The sequence below is a fragment of the Phoenix dactylifera genome, chromosome 16 (genome assembly GCF_051530095.1).
Source record: "Phoenix dactylifera cultivar Ajwa chromosome 16, Ajwa_hap1_PhDact_Kaust_v1.1, whole genome shotgun sequence".
Lineage (NCBI taxonomy): Eukaryota > Viridiplantae > Streptophyta > Magnoliopsida > Arecales > Arecaceae > Phoenix > Phoenix dactylifera.
This window is the reverse complement of record NC_143205.1, coordinates 7017664-7040296: the sequence shown is the minus strand read 5'-3', so window position 1 is coordinate 7040296 and position 22633 is coordinate 7017664. Positions and strand designations below refer to the sequence as shown.

At 42.2% G+C, this 22633-nt stretch overlaps 1 protein-coding gene across 1 annotated transcript in view; it reads right to left on the bottom strand.

The window, feature by feature from the left end:
• Positions 1-876: 876 nt before the first annotated feature.
• The window catches only part of LOC120103794 (pyruvate dehydrogenase E1 component subunit alpha-3, chloroplastic-like), a 40555-nt gene continuing 18798 nt past the window's right edge, over positions 877-22633 (bottom strand). Inside the window, exon 3 of the mRNA XM_088712929.2 lies at positions 877-1110. Within this exon, the coding sequence (XP_088569055.2) occupies positions 1037-1110 (74 nt within the window). The 3' untranslated portion in view covers positions 877-1036. The remainder of the gene's footprint in view (positions 1111-22633) is intronic.

Below are 22633 nucleotides of genomic sequence, written 5' to 3'. Positions count from 1 at the left end.
TTAAGTGATCCAATCAAAATGTGATTGACCATGTTAGCTAGATAAGTGAGATCGGTGGAAGGGATATGCCATTAACTCAACAAAGACAAATCAGTGGGAGTAGCTCCCAATTAAAAACCACCGGTCAAAACTGCCAAACTTACCTTAGACACCGACTGGTTAATCAATTTTGATTTGATTACTTAAATGACTCGGGCTCAATCTCTGAGCCTCAATCAAGTTCCATCTTGATCTAATCAAAGACATGGAATTTGATCAACTACAACTATTGTATTTGATCTAGAGTTTCTTTGACCTAATCTAGTTACTACTTAATTAGATTTGATCAATTAACTCTAATTAGACCATGTTTGATTCTAACCCTAGGTCTAACTCAATCTTAAGAACTTGATTTGAGCTAACTCAAATGCCCCAAGAATTATGCAATGTCATTGAATTGAGTTCACAATTCTAGATCTAGGTTTTCATATCACTTAATTCTTAATTAAGTGTAAGCTTATGAAAATTTCAGATCATTGCATATTCTTTTAATTACACCTTAATTATAAACTTTCAGTTCTTAAAATATTTTTCATATCTGAGTTTAATAATTAATCATGTGTAATTTACCTTTTAATTCATGTTTAAATCATTATGATTTATGTTCATACATCATATATATAAACATTCATGAATTAATTCAAACATCATACTACTTTCGCATTTGTTTTCAGATTTGATTTATCATACAAAATCAGAAAATAGATGAATCATAAATTTTATTTAGATCTAATCTAAACAAGTTTATGATTTCAGATTTATTCATGTTCTTTATATCACATATACATCAACATGAATTTACCTAGATCTCATGCATCACATGCAACTGATTTTCAGATCTGATTAATTATGCAAAATCAGTAACTAAATCAATCATAAATACTCTTTAGATCTGATCTAAACACATTTATAAATCTCAGATTTAATTACAAAAATTAAAACAGATTTTAATATACCTTTTGTTGTTCATCTTCAAGGATCAATCACAGTGGCACTCCTACACGCCATAGGAGATCCCATCGAATGAAAAAAGAGGGTAACGAACCCTTCTTTCTCCTATGATCGGACGGCCTGGTGATTAATCTAATTAGATTACCAAACTACTGAGGTTAATACAATTGTTTTAAGCATAAACAGTTTAAACATTTAATGAACCTTGGCTCTGATATCATTGATAGAAGCCCTTGCGGGCTGCATACATTTATTTTCAATAAATTACAGTGGAAGCATTTAAAAATTAAATAATTTAATTTTTATGCATGCTAGAGATCAGATCTCTACAACAAAAATAAGAACCATGACTTAAATATTTATTTAAAGCATGAAACAATGTTTGTATGTCTAACATACAATCTGAAATTTCAGCAATCCTAAAATTTCAGCAACCATGTTTAAGATCTAATCTTAACTTTAATGAGATCAAATCTTATACCTGATTTCTTGGAGGTCTTGGATAACTCTTTGATCATGCTTTGCAGCCGCACACATGTCCGGCCTCTATAGATTATCCACGCGAAGCCCTAGGTAGATCGTTTTCCGCAGGAGTGCTAGCTCACGCAGGAACGCTGCAATGGCTGAAGCATTCTCCTTCTAAACACTCAACCTTTGATTGTTCTTTAAGGAGATGGAGGATGGATGTGAGGAATAAGGAGAAGAAGGGATGGAGGCCCTCAAAAATTTTTTCAGAATTTTTTTGAAACCTCTAAATATTGTATATCTTGAACCATAGGCGTGGGGGTCTTTTAGTTATAAAAGACCCCCCCCCCCCCCCCACGCCTCACACCTAATTTAGCCAATTAATTTGGCTGATAAAATTTCTAAAAAATTATGTGACTTGGCAACTAAGAGAAAATTAACATATCCAAATTTCATACATTTTGGATTCCTAAAAGATAGGAATTCATGCATCCAAAATTTAGCCGCAGACCATCCTATTTCATGCGCCATCCAATTCCTACAAATTAGGAAATTCATATAAATCTTTTTAGGAAGATTTGATTTTTATATAAAATATAGCCCCATGCCTCCTCTCTTCTCAAGCCAATTTTTGGCCAAAAATAAAGAGGATAGGCATAGAAAATCTGAGGAATAAATCAAGGTGTCATTCTTCTCTAAGAAGGATAAGAATGGGTTCCTAAAATTTAGGGATTCTTCTCCTTATCCAATTCTGATTATTGGACTCATAATCCTCATCAAATAAGATCTTCTAATTGATTTGGATCAAGCCCAATCCAAGTTGATCAAGTTCCATCAATTGGGTCAAGCTCAATCTACTTGGGTTGAACCCAATCCAATTAAGTCAAATCCTGATGCAGCCCAAATTGAATCCTATTCAATTTGGCTCAACCTAAGCCCAATTACTCAATCAAATTGAGTTCATTAGCAATCTAATTGCTAATTAATCCTCCAATAATTCAATAATTATTTTAATGCAACTTTTGCTTAGGATAATTTATCAATTGAATTGACCAAATTACCCCTGAATGATTCTTAATCATCAATCAGTCATTTGATCAACCTAGAAACTTCTATACATGTTACCCCATAGGTTCGAACCTAAGCCGGTAGCACAAGAACAACTTCTTGTACTAATCGAAATGACCATTTAGCAATGGTGCCCGACATCCGGATAGGCCGAATGATTACAAAGCAACATTCAAGAACCCTTGGACTATCGTTACCGTATAATTCATTCCTATGACTCCAAATGTTCAGGACGACTTCAGAGTTTACTGTCAACTCTTTAATTAGTTCATCCATAATGTGTTTCAACTTTACAAATTCTGTGACTCTTCACAAAGATTACCCTAGCCAAGGTTTTGCTAAATTGAACACAAGGGCATTATCTCCTGTCACCAGGAGGGTCAATTCCATCTTGACTCACACACCGACTTCGCAAGTACTTGACTGTACCCAGTAACCTTCCATCACTGAATTAAAAACTTAGATAGTCCGGTACCAAAGTACAGTGAGTTGCTTGCTGATCACTGGTTATCTCAGATCGGAGGGACACATATACCCATATCTACTCGGAACATCTCTCGACAGTAGAACATTCCGAAATTGGTCATGTTCAGTAAAATGTACTCCTACACTTTACTTGTGTGACATATCAGTGTCTCCACACTTCTTGGTTAAGAGGACAACCAACGTATGTATCACACAAAAACCTAATCTCGATAATGCTGTCGTCGTAGTAACAGCATATCATTTGATCACGAACAGTTTTAAGGACTTGAAGATAAAATAAGTCCTAAGGACTTCATCATATAAGAGTTCATTTGAAGATGTACAATGAAATGATGAATAATGCCAAATAACACTTTATTAATTTATCAATTCATTTACAAAATTCAATCATCAAAATATTGACGATTGACTGTTAGGATACAATTCCCAACAGAAGGGAGGACTTCGGGGAGAGGGGCATCATCTCCCCTCGCCAGAAAACATCTCTCCATAAAAATATCTCCAGATCTCTCTCTGACTTAAGCATCGGAGGGTCTTCGCCGGATCCCTCGGCCCAGGCTTCTTGCAAGTTTGCCGGAGATAGCCATCCGCCACTGCGCTGCAGCAGAAGCTCCTCCTCCTCCTCGGTTTGCGGTCACCCCGGGTCTGTTTTCTAGCAATAGTTGGTGCTAGAGGAGGGCTCGAGTTGTGATCATGAGACTAAGGAGTAGAGGGGCTTCTAATGCCTCCAGGCATCGCGCACCAAGCCCTAGCCGCTCGGTCTAGAATCCACCAACCGAGGCCTTCGGTAGATCAAGTTCTGCAAATCCAACCTGAATAGTTCGATGTGCTGGTGCAGCAAGTTCAAGCGCTAGCCACTATAGTCCAAAGTCTGCAACAAGTGGAGGCCCCTCTTGTGCCACCTCCACAAGTTCACATTCGATCGGCACTCCCTCTAGATGGGCCTGTGTCCCTAGGCCGTAATCCCCATTGCTCTTCGAGGATCAATAATGGGGAACGACATCGTCACTAGGTTTCTTCCTGGGCGTCTCCTCGGAGGAAGTCGCTAAGGAGTCACCATGATAGACGGCCGCAGCCTTCTGAAGCTGGGTCAACCCCGAGTCAGTCAGTACCAGGACGGACCACCATGGCGACTTCTCAAGGTGGAAAACTCGACAAGAAGGTCGAAGAACTCGAGAGGCAAATCGAAGCGCTTCAGGATCAAAGAGTAGGGCATGAGGGCGACCCCGATTTTACCACCAAGTCACCTTTTTCCTTCCTGATCGAGGACGAGCCAATCCCATAGAGATTCAAGATACCCTAAATAGAACCGTATAATGGGACAACCGATCCACTAGATCATCCGAAGAGTTACAGAGCCCTTATGGCACTGCAAGGATCCTTGGAGGCTCTACTATGCAAGGCCTTTCCCGCAACCCTTCGAGGAACGGTCCGGCTTTGGTTCTTCGGGCTAAAGCTAAGCACCATGTTCTTTTTTGAGCAGCTAGGCAGGCAGTTTGCTGTCAATTTTGCCGCCAGCCGGTGCTAACGACGAACGTCGGATTCTCTCCTCGACATAAAATAAAAGAAAGGAAAATTCTTGAAAGACTATATCGATCGCTTCACCGCCGTTACTTGGGAGGTCCACAAGCCCGACCAATCAATTGCCATGTCAGCGTTGAAAATGGGAGCTCGATCTATAAGTTTCTCTTCTCTATGAGAAGAATTTCTCTGCCAACTTCACGGAGATGCTGGCCCGAGCTTGAAAATATGCAAAAGTTGAAGAGGCCATGGCTTTTTGGCGAGACGTCGCTGAACGACCCTCAAAGGGGCAAAAAAGGCGTCGCGAGGAGCGCGGCCGCTCAAGAAGTCGATCACTCCACCGAGAGAAGAACTTGCTCCGATTGAGGAGCCCACCTCGTCTGAGGTCGCGGCCCCGATCGAGTGTTAAAAGTATGCCCTAGAAGCCAATTTGGCTGATACATTATTTTATTCTGAAACATAAAACTTGACCTAATTAAGTTGGGCATTTTTTTCATTCATGTTCTTATGTGTCCATGAATCGTCCAAAGAATTAATAAGATGATGACGCATATTCTCAAGAGTTGAGAATTTGAGGCATGTGTCATTGGTGATTAATTTCTGAATTGCTCCTAATCGATGGATCATCACGAGGACGGTGATTGATCCGCTGAGATTAGTGCACATATTGCTTTCTTTGATGGACGAGTCTTGAGTCCACAGTGTAGGGACACTGGAGCAATTGTGCAAGTACTTGTTAAAGAATAAGGGTCACTGGTGGATGACCTCCGTCCTATAGGGATCTACGATAGAAGGACTGTATTATACGATAACTGCACCTAGAGGTTCATCATTCCGTTCTGCTGGGTAGCCACTACATGCTGCTAGGTATCACTGGTGGATGGTGAGACTCACAGGAATATCTTGATGATCGATAAACCCTGATGAGTTAAGTTGGAACTGTTCCAACCCATTAAAAGAAGTTTTCAATGATATTGTGATAGAGATCGCAATATATCTTACTACCAGTCAGAATAGAATCTATGAGGTCACACACACTAGAGGTATTGACTGATCCGATGGTTGAAATGTGATTATGAATCACGAGTAATCAATTCGATTGATAATCAAATTGAAGAAGGAACAATGGAAATTGATTAATTGGACTTGGAACACGAATCCTACTTGGAGTAGGATTCCTGGAATCCTAATTGGATTAGGACTGGAAATCCTACTTGGACTAGGACTGGAAGTCCTACTTGGAGTAGGATTCCTACAATTCTAATTAGATTAGGATTTTGAATTCAATTTGGATTCCTACTTAAAATAGGATTCCTAGAAGTCCTAATTGGATTAGAACTTTGGATTCAAAGAAGAGTCCTAATTGGATTCGGACTAAAATTAAATAAGTCCTAATTGGATTAGGATTTCTTAAGTCCCAATTAATTATTAATCTAATGACTCCTAATTAGATTAGGATTGAAGGGTTCAATTGAGTATGATTCATTGAGTTCTAATTGGATTAGGACATTGCATGGATCAAACCCAAAATTGGTTCACCTTTGGACTAAGCCTAATTAGATTAGGGCTTAGCCACATTAGGGCATCCCAATCCTTACTTAATGAGGATTAGGGTTAACCATGAGGGAGGGGCAAGCCCCTCTCCCTTTTTCTCCTTGGTGCGGCAACACAAGAGGGGTCGGCGCCCCTCTTGGAAAAAGATCCAGGGCTCCTAATTTGTAGAAGCCCTTCATGCCTTTAAAAGGAGAAGTGGGCGGCACCCTAGGGCTATTTTTTTCAAGCCCTCTCCCTCTCCAACTCGTGGCCACCCTTTCTCTCCTTGGTTTTCAGCCGCAAGCAAGATGAGAAGAAAAGAAAGCTTGGCGGCCATCTTCTTCCCTCCTCCTTGGTTCCAACGCAGGGAAAAGGAAGTAGGCTGCAGGGGCTTTGATTCTTCTTCAAACTTCATCCTTCTTCTTCCTCCTCCCAAGCACAATCAAGGGTTGATTCAAAGGGAGGAGATCAGCCATCAAAGTCGTCTCTGCAAGGGAGCTAGCACCCCGGAGAGACAAGGAAGCTTTGATCGGATCTCTACTTCGTGTGGATACCCGTAGAGGCCGGACACGTGAACGGCTTCAAGCGAACCTTCATCCTAAACCACGAATTTCAGTTTGCGGTGATCATCTACCCGCACAAGGTGAAGATATAATCTTCATAAATATTTTAAAAGTTTTTAATTCTAATGTATCTGCGAACGATTTTTGAACAACGTTCATGCGATGAACATATGATCCCGCGCATGCCACTTCCGCTGCATCTAAATTTTTTTTAATTTTCTGCGGCATGGGCGGGTTCCCAACAGTGGTATCAGAGCTTAGGCTTCGTAGATTAAGGTTAGAATTAATTATAAACAGGATTGATAGATCTGAAATTTAAAAGGATATGTATGCTGAAATTTTCTGCATGCAGAATTTTTCAGGGTTGCTGATTTTTGCATGCTGATTTTTATGTGATAAATTGATGATTCTAATTGCATTGTTAATGGAATTATAAAGTTTAGAATCATGATTAGCATGATCAGCAACCTATGTCATAACATAATCAATTAAGTTTCAGATCTGAAAAGTATAATTGCTGCATGTGGTGATGATCATAGGATTCAAACCCTTTTGGTATCAAATGTAATGACCTGCGATGTGATCTATAATGTCATGTAATTTTTCAGATGCTTGCATGCATCTTATTTGATGTGTTGAGAGGCCTGCGTCCCTACTAAAAGGGGATATAATTTATTATTATTTTTATTTTATATCTGGTTGTATTTCTATGATGTAATGTACGTTAACGATTAAGTCGAAGACAATACATGAGATGAACGGCGATCTGAGCGGTTGATGGCGATTGGATCAAGAGTTGATCAGGAATCGGATCAAGGAGGCTTGGAACCAATTCAAGAGTTGAAGACTAGTTGATCGATTGACGTGCATGTGCTTGTAATATGATCTAATTAGAATCTATGATCATCACCTATTTAAAGTTTAGCTTTATTCATTGCTGCGATTATAACTGCTTGCGATGTGCCGTTTGCATGTGATGTGAATGAGAGCGGGGTAGATAGGTTTACATGTGATGTAGCAAACCCAATGAGACCTAAACTAAAACCTCCTCAATCAAGTCGAGAGTGAACCAACATGAGCGAGTCATATTAGATTAATTGATCTAATTGGTGTCTAGGAAAGCATGAAAGCTGGTTACTTAATTAGGACCTTACTCTCTGAGTAAGGAGAGCCTCCCACCTGCTTACCTCGCCAATTGTTCGATTATCTCTTATGAAGAGCTCAAGGTTGCAAACACTAAGACATGATTAACCAATATTAAGTCAATAGGTCTTTCACCGTAATAGAGCTGCTAAGGTCTTTCTGATGTTGATTTGTCTCGGCTGGATACAGTGGGCAAGTTGCATTGGGGGGCTGGACCTCTCTATAGACATGAGATGTTGTAGGGTAAAGGTGGGGTTGGGCATAATAACTGTTAGGTGAGGACCCAATGACGACTTTATTTCTATGGTTATACGGTGGGTCTGACTTAACTAAGAAATGGGACCAATAACTGTTAGGTGAGGTCTTCATGGCTTAGAGACCAAGTAGCACTACAACATGCTTGAGAAGCATTGTACAAGAGTTGTACACTCATCTATTTATGTGTCACCAATAACTGTTAGGTGAGGTGGCATGTAAATCGGTGGGACCGCAGTACCCACTAGAAACCCTGGTCGTGTAGGTTTTCCATTTTCCTACTAGGAGAGTGTGAGGAATTCGAGAAAATAGTGGGAGACACATTTGTTCTAAAAGATCCTAGAACAAATTAAGATCAAGTACAAAATTCTAACTAGAATCTTTACTCTCTGAGGATTATAATGTCAGCTTCTAGACTTTTAACTCATATCCTATAGAACAACCGTTTGACCAAACCCAATTATAAAACTGGCTCAGCAAATTTCAAAATAGTTTTGAATTGTGAAAAATTAGGATATGTGCTAGACCATGGAATCTCCGTATTACCAATCTGTCTGATCACTGTCGGCGTAAGACGCATGCCAAGTAGACGAACGATGACAATAAAGTTAGGTGCTACATAATGGCATCCATGTCCAATAAATTATAATGCCAGCATGAGAACATGAAGATTGCCAAGAATACATAAATCACCTGCAAGAGTTGTATGGTGATCAGAGTCACGCAGCTTGGTTTGAAGTGTCCAAGAGGCTCTTCAAGGCCAAGATGCGCGATGAGCAGTCTGTCCATGATTATGGTTTGACCATGATAAAGGACTTAGAGAAGCTTGAGAAGCTCGGCATGACCGTGCACAAGGAATTACAAACGGATTTGATCCCACAATCCCTTCTAGCTTCATATGAATAGTTTATAGTAAATTACCATATGAACAAGATTGTATGCACCAAAACAAAATTGTTAAATAAATTGGTAACTGCCTTAGGGACCTTGAAGAGTTCAAGGGGCATCGTTCTCGCTGTCGAGTTGATTTCTACTTCCAAGAGAGAGTCTATTTTGAAGAAAAAGAAGCTTGCGAAGAAGCAGAAGACTGAGAAAACGCCAAGTAAGGAAGTTCCAAGAAAAAAGGCCAATTGCAAGGAAAAGTGTTTCCATTGCATCATGGACGGCCATTGGAAGAGGAACTATCCTACATACATGGAAAGCATAAAAAAAACATGAAGGGTGACAGACCTTCAGAAGGTATGTCAGATATGCTCAGGATACTTAGGGATTGTTACCTGTTGCTAGCAGAAATTTGATTTCTGTATCTTGTTTAGCACAGAAAGATTTTTATAAGACTACTGTTCATTTATTTGAGAAATAAATTGGTTCAACGTGGTTTTATGATTGACAATCTCTATCACATACATATGGATGTATATGAGAATGTATCTGAGCAAACAGTAAATACCATAGGATCTAATAGATCCAGAAATGAGATAAATCTAAAGTATTTGTGGCACCTCAGGCTTGGCCATATAGGAGAAGACAGAATAAACAAATTGAAGAAGCATGAGCTTTTTGGCTCATTGACTTTCGAGTTATATTTGATTTGTAAATTCTGCCTTCAAGAAAAAATGGCTAGATTACCCTTTGTAGGCATGGGGAGAGGACCACTGAAATACTTACCTTAGTACACACAGATGTGTGTGGCCCATTCGATGTGCTAGATAGGGGACGTTATTCATACTTCATTACCTTTACCGATGATTATTCACGATATGGGTATGTGTATCTTATGAGACACAAGTCTGAATCTTTTGAAAAGTTCAAAAAGTTCAAAAATGAAGTGGAAAAACAAACTGGAAAACCCCGTAAGGCTCTTCGATCAGATCGAGGAAGAGAATACCTTAGTGAAGAATTCCGGAACTATCTCAAGAAGAATGGCATAGTCTCATAATGGACTCCTCCAGGTACAACTCAACTCAACGGGGCGTCAGAAAGGAGAAATCAGACTCTATTGGATATGGTCCGGTCCATGATGAGCTTCACTGATTTATCCTTGTTTCTTTAGATAGATGCCCTATTTTCAACTATTTACTTATTAAATAGAGTTTCCTCTAAAGTCCGTTCCTACCACACCATATGAGATATGACATGGTAAGAAGCTGAGTCTTGGTTATCTCAAGATTTGGGGATGTCCAGCTCAACTCAAGCGACAACAGGCGGACAAGTTAGAGGATAGGACAATTAATGCTCATTTTATAGGATATCCTAAAGAGTCATTAGGATACGACTTTTCGTCCCAAAGGATCACAAAGTGTTTGTGAGCCTAGATGCTATCTTCATGGAAAATAGTTTATCCTTGACAGAAACAGTGGGAGAAAAATTGAGCTTGAAGAGAAAGTCTCTAAAACAGCAACGAGCCATTGTGCCTATAGAACCTATTTATATTAAGCCAGTACACGTAGTACCTCCTCCACCTCGTAAATCTAGTAGGATCTCCCGTCCACCTGAAAGGTACTTAGGTATGCTTACAGAGGATGTAGAGGAAGTGTTCCTCATGGGAGATAGGGATCAAGGTAAGGATCTTAATACCTACAACGAGGCGATGTTAGACATCAATTCCGAGAGATGGCTGGAAGCGATGAAGTCAGAGATGAACTCCATCCATTCCAACCAAGTCTGGACCTTAGTAGATCCACTAGAAGGTATAGTACCTATTGGGTATAAATGGATCTACAAGAGAAAATTAAGTTCGGATGGTTAGATAGAGACCTATAAGGCAAGGCTAGTGGCGAAAGGTTATAGTCAGTGCGAAAGTACTGATTATGAGGATACTTTTCATCCTATAGCATTGCTGAAGTTCATTCGAATATTGCTTGCTGTTGCAGCATATCATGATACTGTGATGGTGGCCACAAGGTCTGTAAGCTGCAAAGGTCCATCTATGGACAAAAGCAAGTATCTCGGAGTTGGAACACTCGTTTCAACGATATAATCAAATCGTTTGATTTCATCAATAACGAAAAGGAACCATGTGTTTATAAGAAAGTTAGTGGGAGGGCTATTGCATTCTTCGTATTGTACATAGATGATATCCTTCAAAATTGGTAATGATATTCCCATACTAACTTAGGCCAAGGTTTGGTTGTGTAAGGAATTCTCCATGATAGACCTTGGGAAAGCATCCTATATTTTGAATTAAGGTCTATAGAGATAGATCTAAAAGGATGCTTGTCCTGTCACAGAATATGTATATAGAGGGAGTGCTGAAGAGGTTCGGCATGGAAAACTCTAAAAGGGGATTATTATCCCTTAGACATGGGATAAATCTCTCCAAAAAGATGTGCCCCAACACATCTGAAGAGATTCAGCGGATGAGCAAGATCCCTTATGCTTCGGCTATAGGGAGCCTCATGTATACCATGCAATGTACGTGACTTGATATAGTACATGCTGTGAGTGTCACGAACATATATCAGTCAAATCCAGGCAAAAAGCGCAGGATAGCTGTGAAGAACAGTCTTGAGTACTTAAGAAGAACTAAGGACATGTTCTTGGTCTTTGGGAGAAGATAAGAGTGTTAGAAGTATGCCCTAGAAGCCAATTTGGCTGATGCATTATTTTATTCTGGGACATAAATTTGTACTTGACCTTATTATGAATTTATTAAGTTGGGCATTCTTTTCATTCATGTTCTTATGTGTCCATGAATCGTCCAAGAAATTAATAAGATGATGACGCATATTCTTAAGAGTTGAAAATTTGAGCCATTGGCCATTAGTGATTAATTTCTAAATGCTCCTGATCAATGGATCATCACGAGGACGGTGATCGATCCGATGAGATCAGTGCACAGATCGCTTTCCTTATAGATGGACGAGACTCGAGTCCACAGTGTAGGGATACTGAAGTGATAGTGCAGGTGCTTGTTAGAGAACAAGGGTACTGAGCGTGACCAAGACAAGAAGTTACTTAGATGTCTATCCACTCGTCAGTGACTTGCTTGATGTTGCAGTAGTGTGACCGGTCCTTTGACCTGCGGTGCTTCGGCTACTTACAGTGAGGTTATTGTAGTTTGACTGCACATATACATGGTCTCTAGACATATGGGTCCATGCAGTGTAGATTGGCTGCAGTAGGTTCACTGTAGGAGTAGGGTATGCACCTATATGGAATCTATCGACCTTGATAAATAGGGAGAGATCCTATGTGATTTATAAGACTGAGTTCGTAAGACCTCGGCCGGGGCAATATGCATAGTGGAGAAAGAGTTTTCCACTCTCGAACTTAAGTCGAATAAATCTTGACATATGACAGACGATGGGGTTTGACGAGTTATCCATGACCTCCGTCCTGTAGGGATCCACGATAGTAGGACTGTATCATACGATAACTACACCTAGAGGTTCATTATTCTATTCTACTGGGTTGCTACTACATACTGCTAGGTGTCACTTGGGGATGTTGGGACTCACGGGAATTTACCTGATGATCGATAAACCCTGACGAGTAGAACTGAAAGTGTTTCAGTCCACTGAAAGGTGTTTCAGTGATATTGAGATGGAGATCTCAATATGTCTCATTACCAGTTAGATTAGAACCTACGAGGTCACACACATTAGGGGTTCTGATTATTAGGATTGTCGAATTGTGATTTGGAATCACAATGTCAATGAGATTGATGTTTGAAATAACCCACTAAGAGTTAGTGAGTTAAATGGAAGAATTAAATAATTATAATTAGATTATAATTAAGTCTTTGATTTGCTGATTAATTGAGTCAAATTATGTTGGGTCTGACCAAAAAAATTTGACTCAAATCCTAGTCAAAAGTTGGCTAGATCGAGTCCTTGAAAATCCTGCCAAATTCAGCCTTTTTCCTATTATTGGAGCCTCCCTCTTGATGCCTTATTTTGAGGGGTCAAAATAGGCAAGAGGGGGCAGCCAAGAGGACAAGGAGGGGTGTGGCCCCCTCTCCTTCTTTGCTGGGAGCCAACGCCCCTTGATTCTAAGAATCAAGGGGTTCCATCTTCCTCTTTTAGGTAGGCTCTTTCTTCATCTCTTTTTCGGTCCCCGATGGAGTCCCTCTTCCCCGCTAGAACTAGCTGGGCTGGGTACGATGATGGGCGAGAGAGGGAAAAAAACCTTCGGGATGGATCGGGAAAAGTGACCTCCGGCTCAGCCCGCCAATAAAGAAAGTGTTGCCCAAGGTGACAAGCCAAGAGGGGGGGGGGGGGTGAATTGGTTTCTTTTTAAATTTAAACTATCTTACTCAAGTCAAATGGATGGTTAGTAAGCTAAAGCAAATCACAACACAAACAACATAAAGTATAGTGGTTCGGTGCTCTCCTTAGCACCTACGTCCACTCCCCAAGCGACCCCTTGGAAATTCACTATAATCTCGCGGATTACAGTTGGATTGTTTTCCGGGCTCACAATCCAAAAACCTTTGTTGGTTTTACGGGCTCACCAACGAACCTTTACACTTTGGTTTTCCGGGTTCACCAAAAACCTTTGTTGGTTTTACGGGCTCACCAACGAACCTTTACAATTGGTTTTCCGGGTTCACCAATCAACCTACTCCGTTGGTTTTCCGAGCTCACCAACCAACCTTTACAAGTTGTTTAACAAATAAAGAAGGAAGATTTAAACTCCTAAATGAGCAAATGAAACAATATAAACTACAAAGAAGAGTATAGAAAATATTTATCGCTTTGAAGTGGCTTCTCTCTTCTTTGTCAAGAATGCTTCACTCTACAAGGGAGGATGGAGCTCTTGATGACTCTTTGAATCTGCTCAACCCCTTTCTTTGATTCTTGAATGAAGCACTTGGATGAAGAAGATTAGGGCTCTTTTGTTTTCTTGTGTACCCTTGGATATTCCTTTCAAAAGTTGTTCTATCTAATGAATAGTGCCACTTTAAATAGTCTCCTACATCCATTGGACAAGCCCCAATGGTTAGAATTCAAAAACTAGCCGTTACTGACTTTGGAAAGGACAAAAAGTACATCTGCAGAACTAGCCGTTATGCTTCAGCTCGTGTTTGGGTCGGCTCAACCTGTCCTTGGGTCGACCCAACTTTCACTTGGGTCGACTCAAATATTCCTTGGGTCGACTCTCTCAGAAAACACAGAAACTTGAAATTCAGCCTTCCTTCCCTTGGGTCGACCCAACCATTCTTTGGGTCGACTCAAAGTTCACTTGGGTCGACTCAACTTCTTCTTGGGTCGACCCTCTCAGTAATTTCAGAGAACCATTTTCTGTCTTCTTTTCTGTCTTGCCTTTGGGTCGACCCTCTCAGGGTTTGGGTCGACTCAAGCTTGGGTCGACTCAACTACTTCTTGGGTCGACCCTCTCAGTGAATCCAGAGAACCATTGTTCTGTCTTGTTTTGAGGATCTTGATGTTTGGGTCGACTCATGCTTTCCTTGGGTCGACCCAACTCACTGTTCATCTGTGCTATTTTTGCAGAAGTGTGCCAAATGATTTCTTGATGTGCCGGGGTCGACCCAATCATCCTTTGGGTCGACTCAATCCACACTTTGCTGCATCTCAAGGTTAGATTCATTCAAATAGACAATGAAATGTATCTATATCAATTTATACAAATATCCTGAGAGTAATAGTCTTATAAATGAAGTATCAATTTAACTTATAACATACTCTAGATAATTGCTTGTTAATCATCAAAATAACACTATCATCCTCAATCTCCCCCTTTTTGATGATTACAAAATAAAGAGTATGAGCCTATTGATACTTGTCTTTAAGATCAGTTTTTGAAAGGACTTAACTTGCTGAATTTCAGCTTTTCATATAAGAGTGAAAGCTCCCCCTATTTCATTTAAATGTTGCCAATTTGACTTTTTGAATTGCTCCCCCTTTCATTTATAATTCATTAACGATGAAACTTCAAAAATTTGAGATAAAATATGAGTTTCCGGTTATGTATCGGGGTGCGAGAGGTGCGTGCCAAATTCTTAAATTATATGTGCCAAATTCTGAAATTTGATAGAAATTTTTGATTTGATGATTTTCATTGTTACAAATTGCTCCCCCTTAGATGCATAAGCTTTCTTATATGATTTTCAATTTGTTTGCCCAATTATTTCTCTTTTCTTGCATAAGTTCTTATTTCTCTTTCTTTACATAACTTCTTATTTCTTTTTCTTTACTTCTCCTTTCTTTAACTTTCTTTACTTTTGCTCTTATTATTCTTTCTTTACTTACTCTAAACAATATCTTTACTTCTCCCCTAAGATCTTTACTTCTCCTAAAATAAATACTCTTTCTTTACTTCTCCCCCTTTTTGTTATCATCAAAAAGATACATGGGAAAGATGCAATAAATACCAAGCTTCAAACTTCATTGATCAAAATGGGAACATTTTCATACATTCATGCCAAAAACAAAAATAGATACAATGTTCCTGAATCAAAGTTTAAAGATACATGATAAAAGCAAAATAGATATGAGAACTAGATATCTAGCCTAGGCTCTAAACATAGATGCTAAGATCAGCCTAGGGAGACTCTAATGGCTGGGATCTAGTCCTCATCCTCCTAGTGTACGTGGCGAGGGGAGGTCGAGCCTGGTGAGACTGTGTCTGGCGTGGAGCACGACGAGCTGGATGACTCTGTGCCGAAATCTCTGACTTAGCAGCCTGTGGCACAGATGGTCCATGGGTCTCTCTCTCTCCGGAGTGCTCCTATCTGCTGCCTCAGATCACTGATCTCAGCAGACATGACGTCCAATCGGGCGTCCAATCGGCTCGTCAGCCCGTCAGTGATAGTCCTCGCCTGAGCTGACATGAGCTCAGTCATCCTGCTCCAGAACTCATCCGTATCTCTCGGAGGAACGGATGATGATGGTCCAGCCTCTGAAGGTGCAGTAGGATGATCCATATGCTCCTCATCCTCATCCTCGGGTGCATCTCCCTCTGGTGCCTCACCCTGAATGCCTGCTCCAGTGTGAATCCACTGCCCGTTCACTTTCTCATATCCCATGCGTATAAGTGTCCGTGCAGTGTATGTGTCAGTATGATGCAGACTCTTGGATGCCTCCTCCTCGAGAGCTAAACCGTGCTGTCGAAAAATCAAGGTGAGTATCATACCATAAGGTAGTGATACCCTGGAGTTGCACATCACCTTCCTCATCTGTCTTAGTATCATGGCCGAAAGATTTAGGGGAATCCCTTGAATCATACACTCCATCACTGCTAGATCTCGCTCTGTGATGAGATCGAATCTCCCGGTCTCTGGAAATAAGATTCTATTTATTATACTGAGCAGTAATCTCATTTCAGCAGTAAGAGAACTAGCTATTACCTTCGCGGAAAAGTCGAAGTTCTCATTTTCCATGATCAACTGTAGAGCTCTCATTTTGTTTTCAGGCTTTTTTGGAGTGGCTCCTACGCAGGGTAGATGAAGTAGCTCACTCAAGCTCTCCTCGGAAACTCGAACTCGAACCCCTCGAACTTTCGAAACAAGCCCTCCCATACCAGTTTTGAGGAAGGCATAGAACTCCTGAACCAATCCAGGGTAGATCATCACGTCTAGGGAGCAAAGATACTCCCAACCTTGCCTTTGGATCCATTCCCTCAACCGAAACCCTTCTTGATCAAAGAACTCGGAATGGATCCTTCTCCCCGTTGTAACCGGTCTCCCCGCAAATCTTGCAAGTATCACTGAGGGGGAAGGAGGAGGAGGGGCCTCCGCACGTGCCTCACATCGTGGAGACATGGTAGATGGCTCCGTAGGTTGCCTTTCCTCCCGTTGGATCCGTGTGACTCTTCCGGATCTCTTGGCTACGGCTCTTTTGGGTCCCATTTCTCTAAGATCTCAAGGTAATCTACTGTTTGGAGGAGTTTGGAGGAGTTTGGAGAGTGGGGATTAGAGTATTCAGAAGAGGACAAGGGCAAACAGTGCCCTAACAATGCTCTCGTGTCCCCTTTTAACAGTGGGGTCCCGACGTTGGGTCGACTCAAGATTTTTCTTGGGTCGACTCAACGTTGGGTCGACCCTATTCAGGGTTGGGTCGACCCAAGTGCAGAATTTTTTCTTTTCTCTTTCTTTTTGCTTCTAAGAATTTTTCTTGCTTCCAATCCTTATAAACTCTTTATGGGACAATGATACATGAGTAAGGAATCTCTAGATAACAAATTTGACTCATGTTTCATGGGATTTTAGAAATTGGAAGAATGTATCATGAGACTACTAGCTCCCTTTTATATTTTTTCAATAAAAAGGATCACATATGCCTAATTCCCTCCTTAGCATGCAGAATCTATCTTCACTCAATGGTTTCGTAAATATGTCGGCTAATTGTTTTTCAGTGCATATATGCTCAATACATATATTTCCATTTTGCACATGATCCCTAATAAAATGGTACCTTATTTCTATGTGTTTGGCTTTAGAGTGCTGAACTGGATTTTTAGTAAGATTGATGGCACTAGTATTATCACACTTAATAGGAATATTATCTAGTTTAACTCCATAGTCCTCTAGTTGTTGCTTAAGCCATAATACTTGAGCACAACAACTACCAGCAGCTATATATTCAGCTTCAGCTGTGGACAGTGCCACTGAATTCTGCTTTTTGCTAAACCATGATACTAAGTTATTTCCTAAGAATTGACATGTGCCACTTGTGCTCTTCCTATCTAATTTGCATCCGGCAAAATCAGCATCTGAATACGCAAGCAAATTTAGACAGAAGTCCCTTGAGTACCATAGCCCTATATTGGTAGTTCCTCTTAAATATCTAAGGATTCTCTTAACAGCACTTAAATGTGACTCCTTAGGATCCGATTGGTATCTAGCACATATTCCTACACTAAATACGATGTCGGGTCTACTGGCAGTAAGATAGAGCAAGGATCCAATTAGTCCTCTATAGAGCTTGATATCAATACTCTTCCCTTTTTCATCCTTGTCTAGCTTGCTAGTGGGATTCATTGGAGTGCCTACTACCTTATGATTTTCATTCCCAAACTTCTTTAGTATTTCCTTTGTATACTTAGTTTGATGAATGAAAATGCCTTCTTTAGTTTGTTTGATTTGTAATCCTAGAAAAAAGCTTAGTTCTCCCATCAAACTCATTTCAAATTCTCCATGCATTAAATCAGCAAATTCTTTGCAAAGAGTATCATTTGTGGCACCAAAGATTATGTCATCTACATATATTTGTACCACTAATAGATTTTTGTCCTTTCTTTTGAGAAATAGAGTTTTATCTACATTTCCTCTACTAAAGTCATTATTAAGCAGAAATTTGCTTAATCGATCATACCAAGCCCTAGGTGCTTGCTTTAATCCATATAATGCCTTATGTAGTTTAAAGACATGATTTGGCAATTCATGATTCTCAAAACCTGGAGGTTGTTTTACATATACTTCCTCCTCAATAAAACCATTTAAGAATACACTCTTCACATCCATTTGATATAATTTGAAATCCATGAAACATGCAAATGCTAGAAGTAATCTAATAGCCTCTAATCTAGCTACAGGAGCAAATGTCTCATCAAAATCTATTCCTTCTTCTTGATTGTATCCCTTAGCTACAAGTCTAGCCTTATTTCTTATAACTAATCCATTTTCATCTAATTTATTTCTAAATATCCATTTAGTTCCAATTACTGAATTATGCTTTGGTCTTCCAGTTAATGTCCATACATTACTTCTTTTGAATTGATTTAATTCTTCTTGCATGGCATTTATCCAGTTAGTATCTTTTTCAGCTTCTTCATAAGTCTTAGGTTCTAATTGTGAAACGAAAGTAAGATAATCATTTAAATTCCTAAGAGATGATCGAGTTCTTACCCCTTGAGATGGATCACCAATGATTAAGTCTTTAGGATGTCCATATGCATACCTCCATTCCTTTGGCAAGTTTTGGGATTGTGGTGGCATGCTATCATCTCCCTTATCTTGATTTGGCACGTCATCAATATTCAACTTTTCAAAATCGATAATTCCTGTATCATCATCAACAATATTTTCTTTTCTAGCAGACTCACTATCAGACTCATCAAATATAATATTGACTGACTCTTCCACTACTAAGGTTCTTTTATTGAATACTCTGTATGCCCTGCTAGATGTGGAGTATCCTAAGAAGATACCTTCATCTGACTTGGCATCAAATTTACTTAGATCCTCCTTGCCATTGTTTAAGATGAAACATGTACATCCAAAAACTTTAAGATATTTAGCAGTTGGTTTCTTATTCTTCCAGAGTTCATAAGGAGTTTTCTTGGTTATAGGTCGTATTAAAACTCGATTTAGAATATGGCAAGCAGTGTTTATAGCTTCAGCCCAAAAGTACTTTGGAAGATTTGACTCACACAACATTGTGCGTGCCATTTCTGCCAATGTCCTATTTTTCCTTTCAACAACCCCATTTTGTTGAGGCGTTCTAGGTGCTGAAAATTGATGTGATATTCCATTTTTAGTGCAAAATTCTTCAAAGTGTTGATTTTCAAATTCCGTACCATGATCACTTCGAATTGCTACTAAGGTGAGTTTCTTTTCATTTGATATTATTATATAGTTTCAAAAATTCTGAAAATGCTTCATTCTTATGTGCCAAAAATGAAACCCATGTATACTTTGAAAAATCATCAACAATAACTAGTCCATATTTCTTCCCTCCTAGACTTGTAGTTCTAGTAGATCCAAATAAATCCATGTGTATGAGTTCAAATGGTCTAGTTGTTGATACTATATTCTTCGATTTGAAAGATGATTTAGTTTGTTTTCCCAATGAACATGGTCCACATATTTTATCCTTTTCAAAGATCAATTTTGGCACATCTTTTATTAATTCCTTCTTAACTAGTTTTGATATTAATTCCATACTAGCATGTCCTAATCTTCGATGCCAAAGCCAACTAGTTTTATTTTTCTTTTCTTCATTGGTAATTAAGCATAAACCATTTTTCCTGCCTAACTCATGAAGATCTACTAAGTAAATATTTCTTTGCCTTTGTCCTACAAGTACTGTTGCTGGGGGTTCAAACCGAGAACGATTGGCACAGCGGTGTGAACGGGGTTCCCTTGGAATTGCTTCGGTTGCGCTCCACCTTCCGCCGGGGAACCTGCAAGCAAGCCTCGCACCACCACCGGGGTAGTGGGGGCCCTCCGACGATCAAGTTAGGGAAGATCGAAGGAGAAGGAGAGGTAGCAGGTAAGATGATACTCTGGAAAATCTTGCTTACCCTCCCCCTTCCCCCCCAGCCGCATATATACCAGGCTGGGGGGTTCTTTTGGGGATTGGTCATCGTGTGGCGCGATGGGGTTGCCACTGACATGGCCGTTACAGGGCGTCGTGGGGCAGCGCTGGGTACGGCTATGGCAGGGCGTAGTGGAGTTTCGCTTTGTACGGCTGTTACAGGAGATCGTGAAACAGCGTCGGATACGGCCGTTGCAGGGAGTAGTGGAGCAGGGGGCCGCGGCGTGCCTCAGGGGAACAGTCTGTTGTTGTCAGAGATTGCCGACTCGAGGTCGGATTGCTGGATTAAGGGGCAGCCGACTCGGGGTCGGGCTGCGGAGCCGAAGATATCCGACCCAAGGTCGGATTGCTGGATAAAAGGGGCAGCCGACTCGGGGTCGGGCTGTGGAGCCGAAGATATCCGACCCGAGGTCAGATTGCTGGATCAAGGGGCAGCCGACTCGGGGTCGGGCTGCGGAGCCGAAGATATCCGACCCGAGGTCGGATTGCTGGATCAAGGGGCAGCCGTAGTCTTCCCGGGCGCGCGTGCCGGTCACGTGGGGCATGGTGGCTAAGTTCCCCCGTAACAGTAGCCCCCCACTTCCGAGCCTGGAACCAGGAGGGAAACGGGTGAAGGGAGTGATGCTTCGAGATTGCCGCCATCCCTCGGAAAGGCGCGCGCGCTTCGAGCTCCCCGCCTTCTTTACGGCGTATGGCGGTTGTCGCTGATCTGGCGGTCTGCGGATTTCGGCGGACATCCTTCCTTAATGGCGTCGATTCGCCTTTGGGGCGCAAACGAACCTTCGGCAGCCAGGCGTCCTCTGGCGCCACCGAGGCGTCACCCGCCTTTCCGCCTATTTAACCGGGGGCCCTCCCCCGTCCGCCTTTCTCTTCACAGGCATCCTCGAGTTTCTCCCTTGTGCTGCTGCCATTGCCGTCGGACTGTTCGTTCGCTCCTCCTTTGGCGCTCTCGGAGCCGTTCTTCCTTCCCTTTCGGTGAGTTGCCCCACTCTGCAATTTAGGGCCCTCCGTACTTTCTCCTTTCGTATTAGTGTACCCCAGTCGTTCCGGTCCCTTCTCCCCTCTTGACCCCGTCCTGACCGTAGATTCACTGGCCGTTAGGGATGGACGAAGTAAGAGCAGACCGCATTCAGTCGGAGCTGGTCCCCGAAGACCTAGATAGGTTCGTGGCCCGGTACCACCTTCCCGAAACCTGCAACGTTACGCTCCCGGGGCCTGAGGAGAGGATGTCCCATCCTCCTCCAGGGAAGGTCGCCATCAATGAGGACATCCTTCGGGCTGGGTTCCGCCTTCCCCTCTCAGACTTAGTCGTGCAGGTGCTTCGAGGTTTAAGAGTGGCGCCGACGCAACTGGTGCCGAACTCATGGCGTACCCTGACGGCCTTCCAGGTTCTCTGCCGCATGCACGAGGTTCCCGCCACCCTGAACGTCTTTTGGGAATGCTATGGTCTGAACGGCCACCCCCGGGACAGAGGGTGGTGGTGCTTTGCAGCGCGGCGAGGGTGCGGCCTCGTCAAGGAGGCTCCTTCCTCCATTCATGGCTGGAAGGAGCGTTTCTTTTTCATCGACGTAGATCCCTCTTGGGGAATCGGGACAACCTGGGAGACGCCGATGAAGTCCCCGATCGGCCTATCGAGGTTGTCGAGGGAGGAGTCCGATGGCGTCGCCGTCTTGAGGGGGTTGGTCGCCGAGGGCCGGCTCCCCCCGGTGGCTAGCCTTATTTCCGAGGATGCCTTGGTGAACGTCGGTCTGAGCTCGGTCCCTGCCGACCGTGAGCCCGCCACCACTTCTTCTTTTTTAGCTCTTTTCTCCTCTTTCCTTTCTTCTTTCCATCGGTTTCTTAGTTTCTAACCATCTCGTCCTTTTTGCAAATCGACGACGTCATGCAGTCGGATAAGGCAATGGCTGTTAGTAGGGCGTCCCTACTGGAAGCGGTCCGGAGGAAGAAACGGATTCCTCCGAGCGGGGTCCCACCGGCGAAGAAGCCCCGCCAGCAGGCGACTCCGACGCCGACCGACGGGTCCGGGCCCATCGATCAGGGGGACGCCGCGGGCTCGGACCGACAGTTGACGCCGTATCAGCCCTCCGGTGATGAGACTATCGTTTTTCCGGAGGTGTCATCCGAGCGCGCCCGGGGCGGCCGGGTCGGACGCAGTCGGTCCCCAGCCCGATCTTCGACTCGGTCGGCTTCGGATGATACGAGAAGGGGGGGCGCGCCGAGGCCCCGGCCGAGCGGGACCCTGTCGATCTCTGGCGCGGCCCCTGCCCCGCGCACGGTTGGCATGACTCTCTCCCAAGCGATGGGTAAGGGTAAGGCTGCAGAACCACCGTCCGGCTCCGAGGCGAAGTCGGGGTCGGCCTTCACTTTCGCCGGCGCCCGAAACCTCGT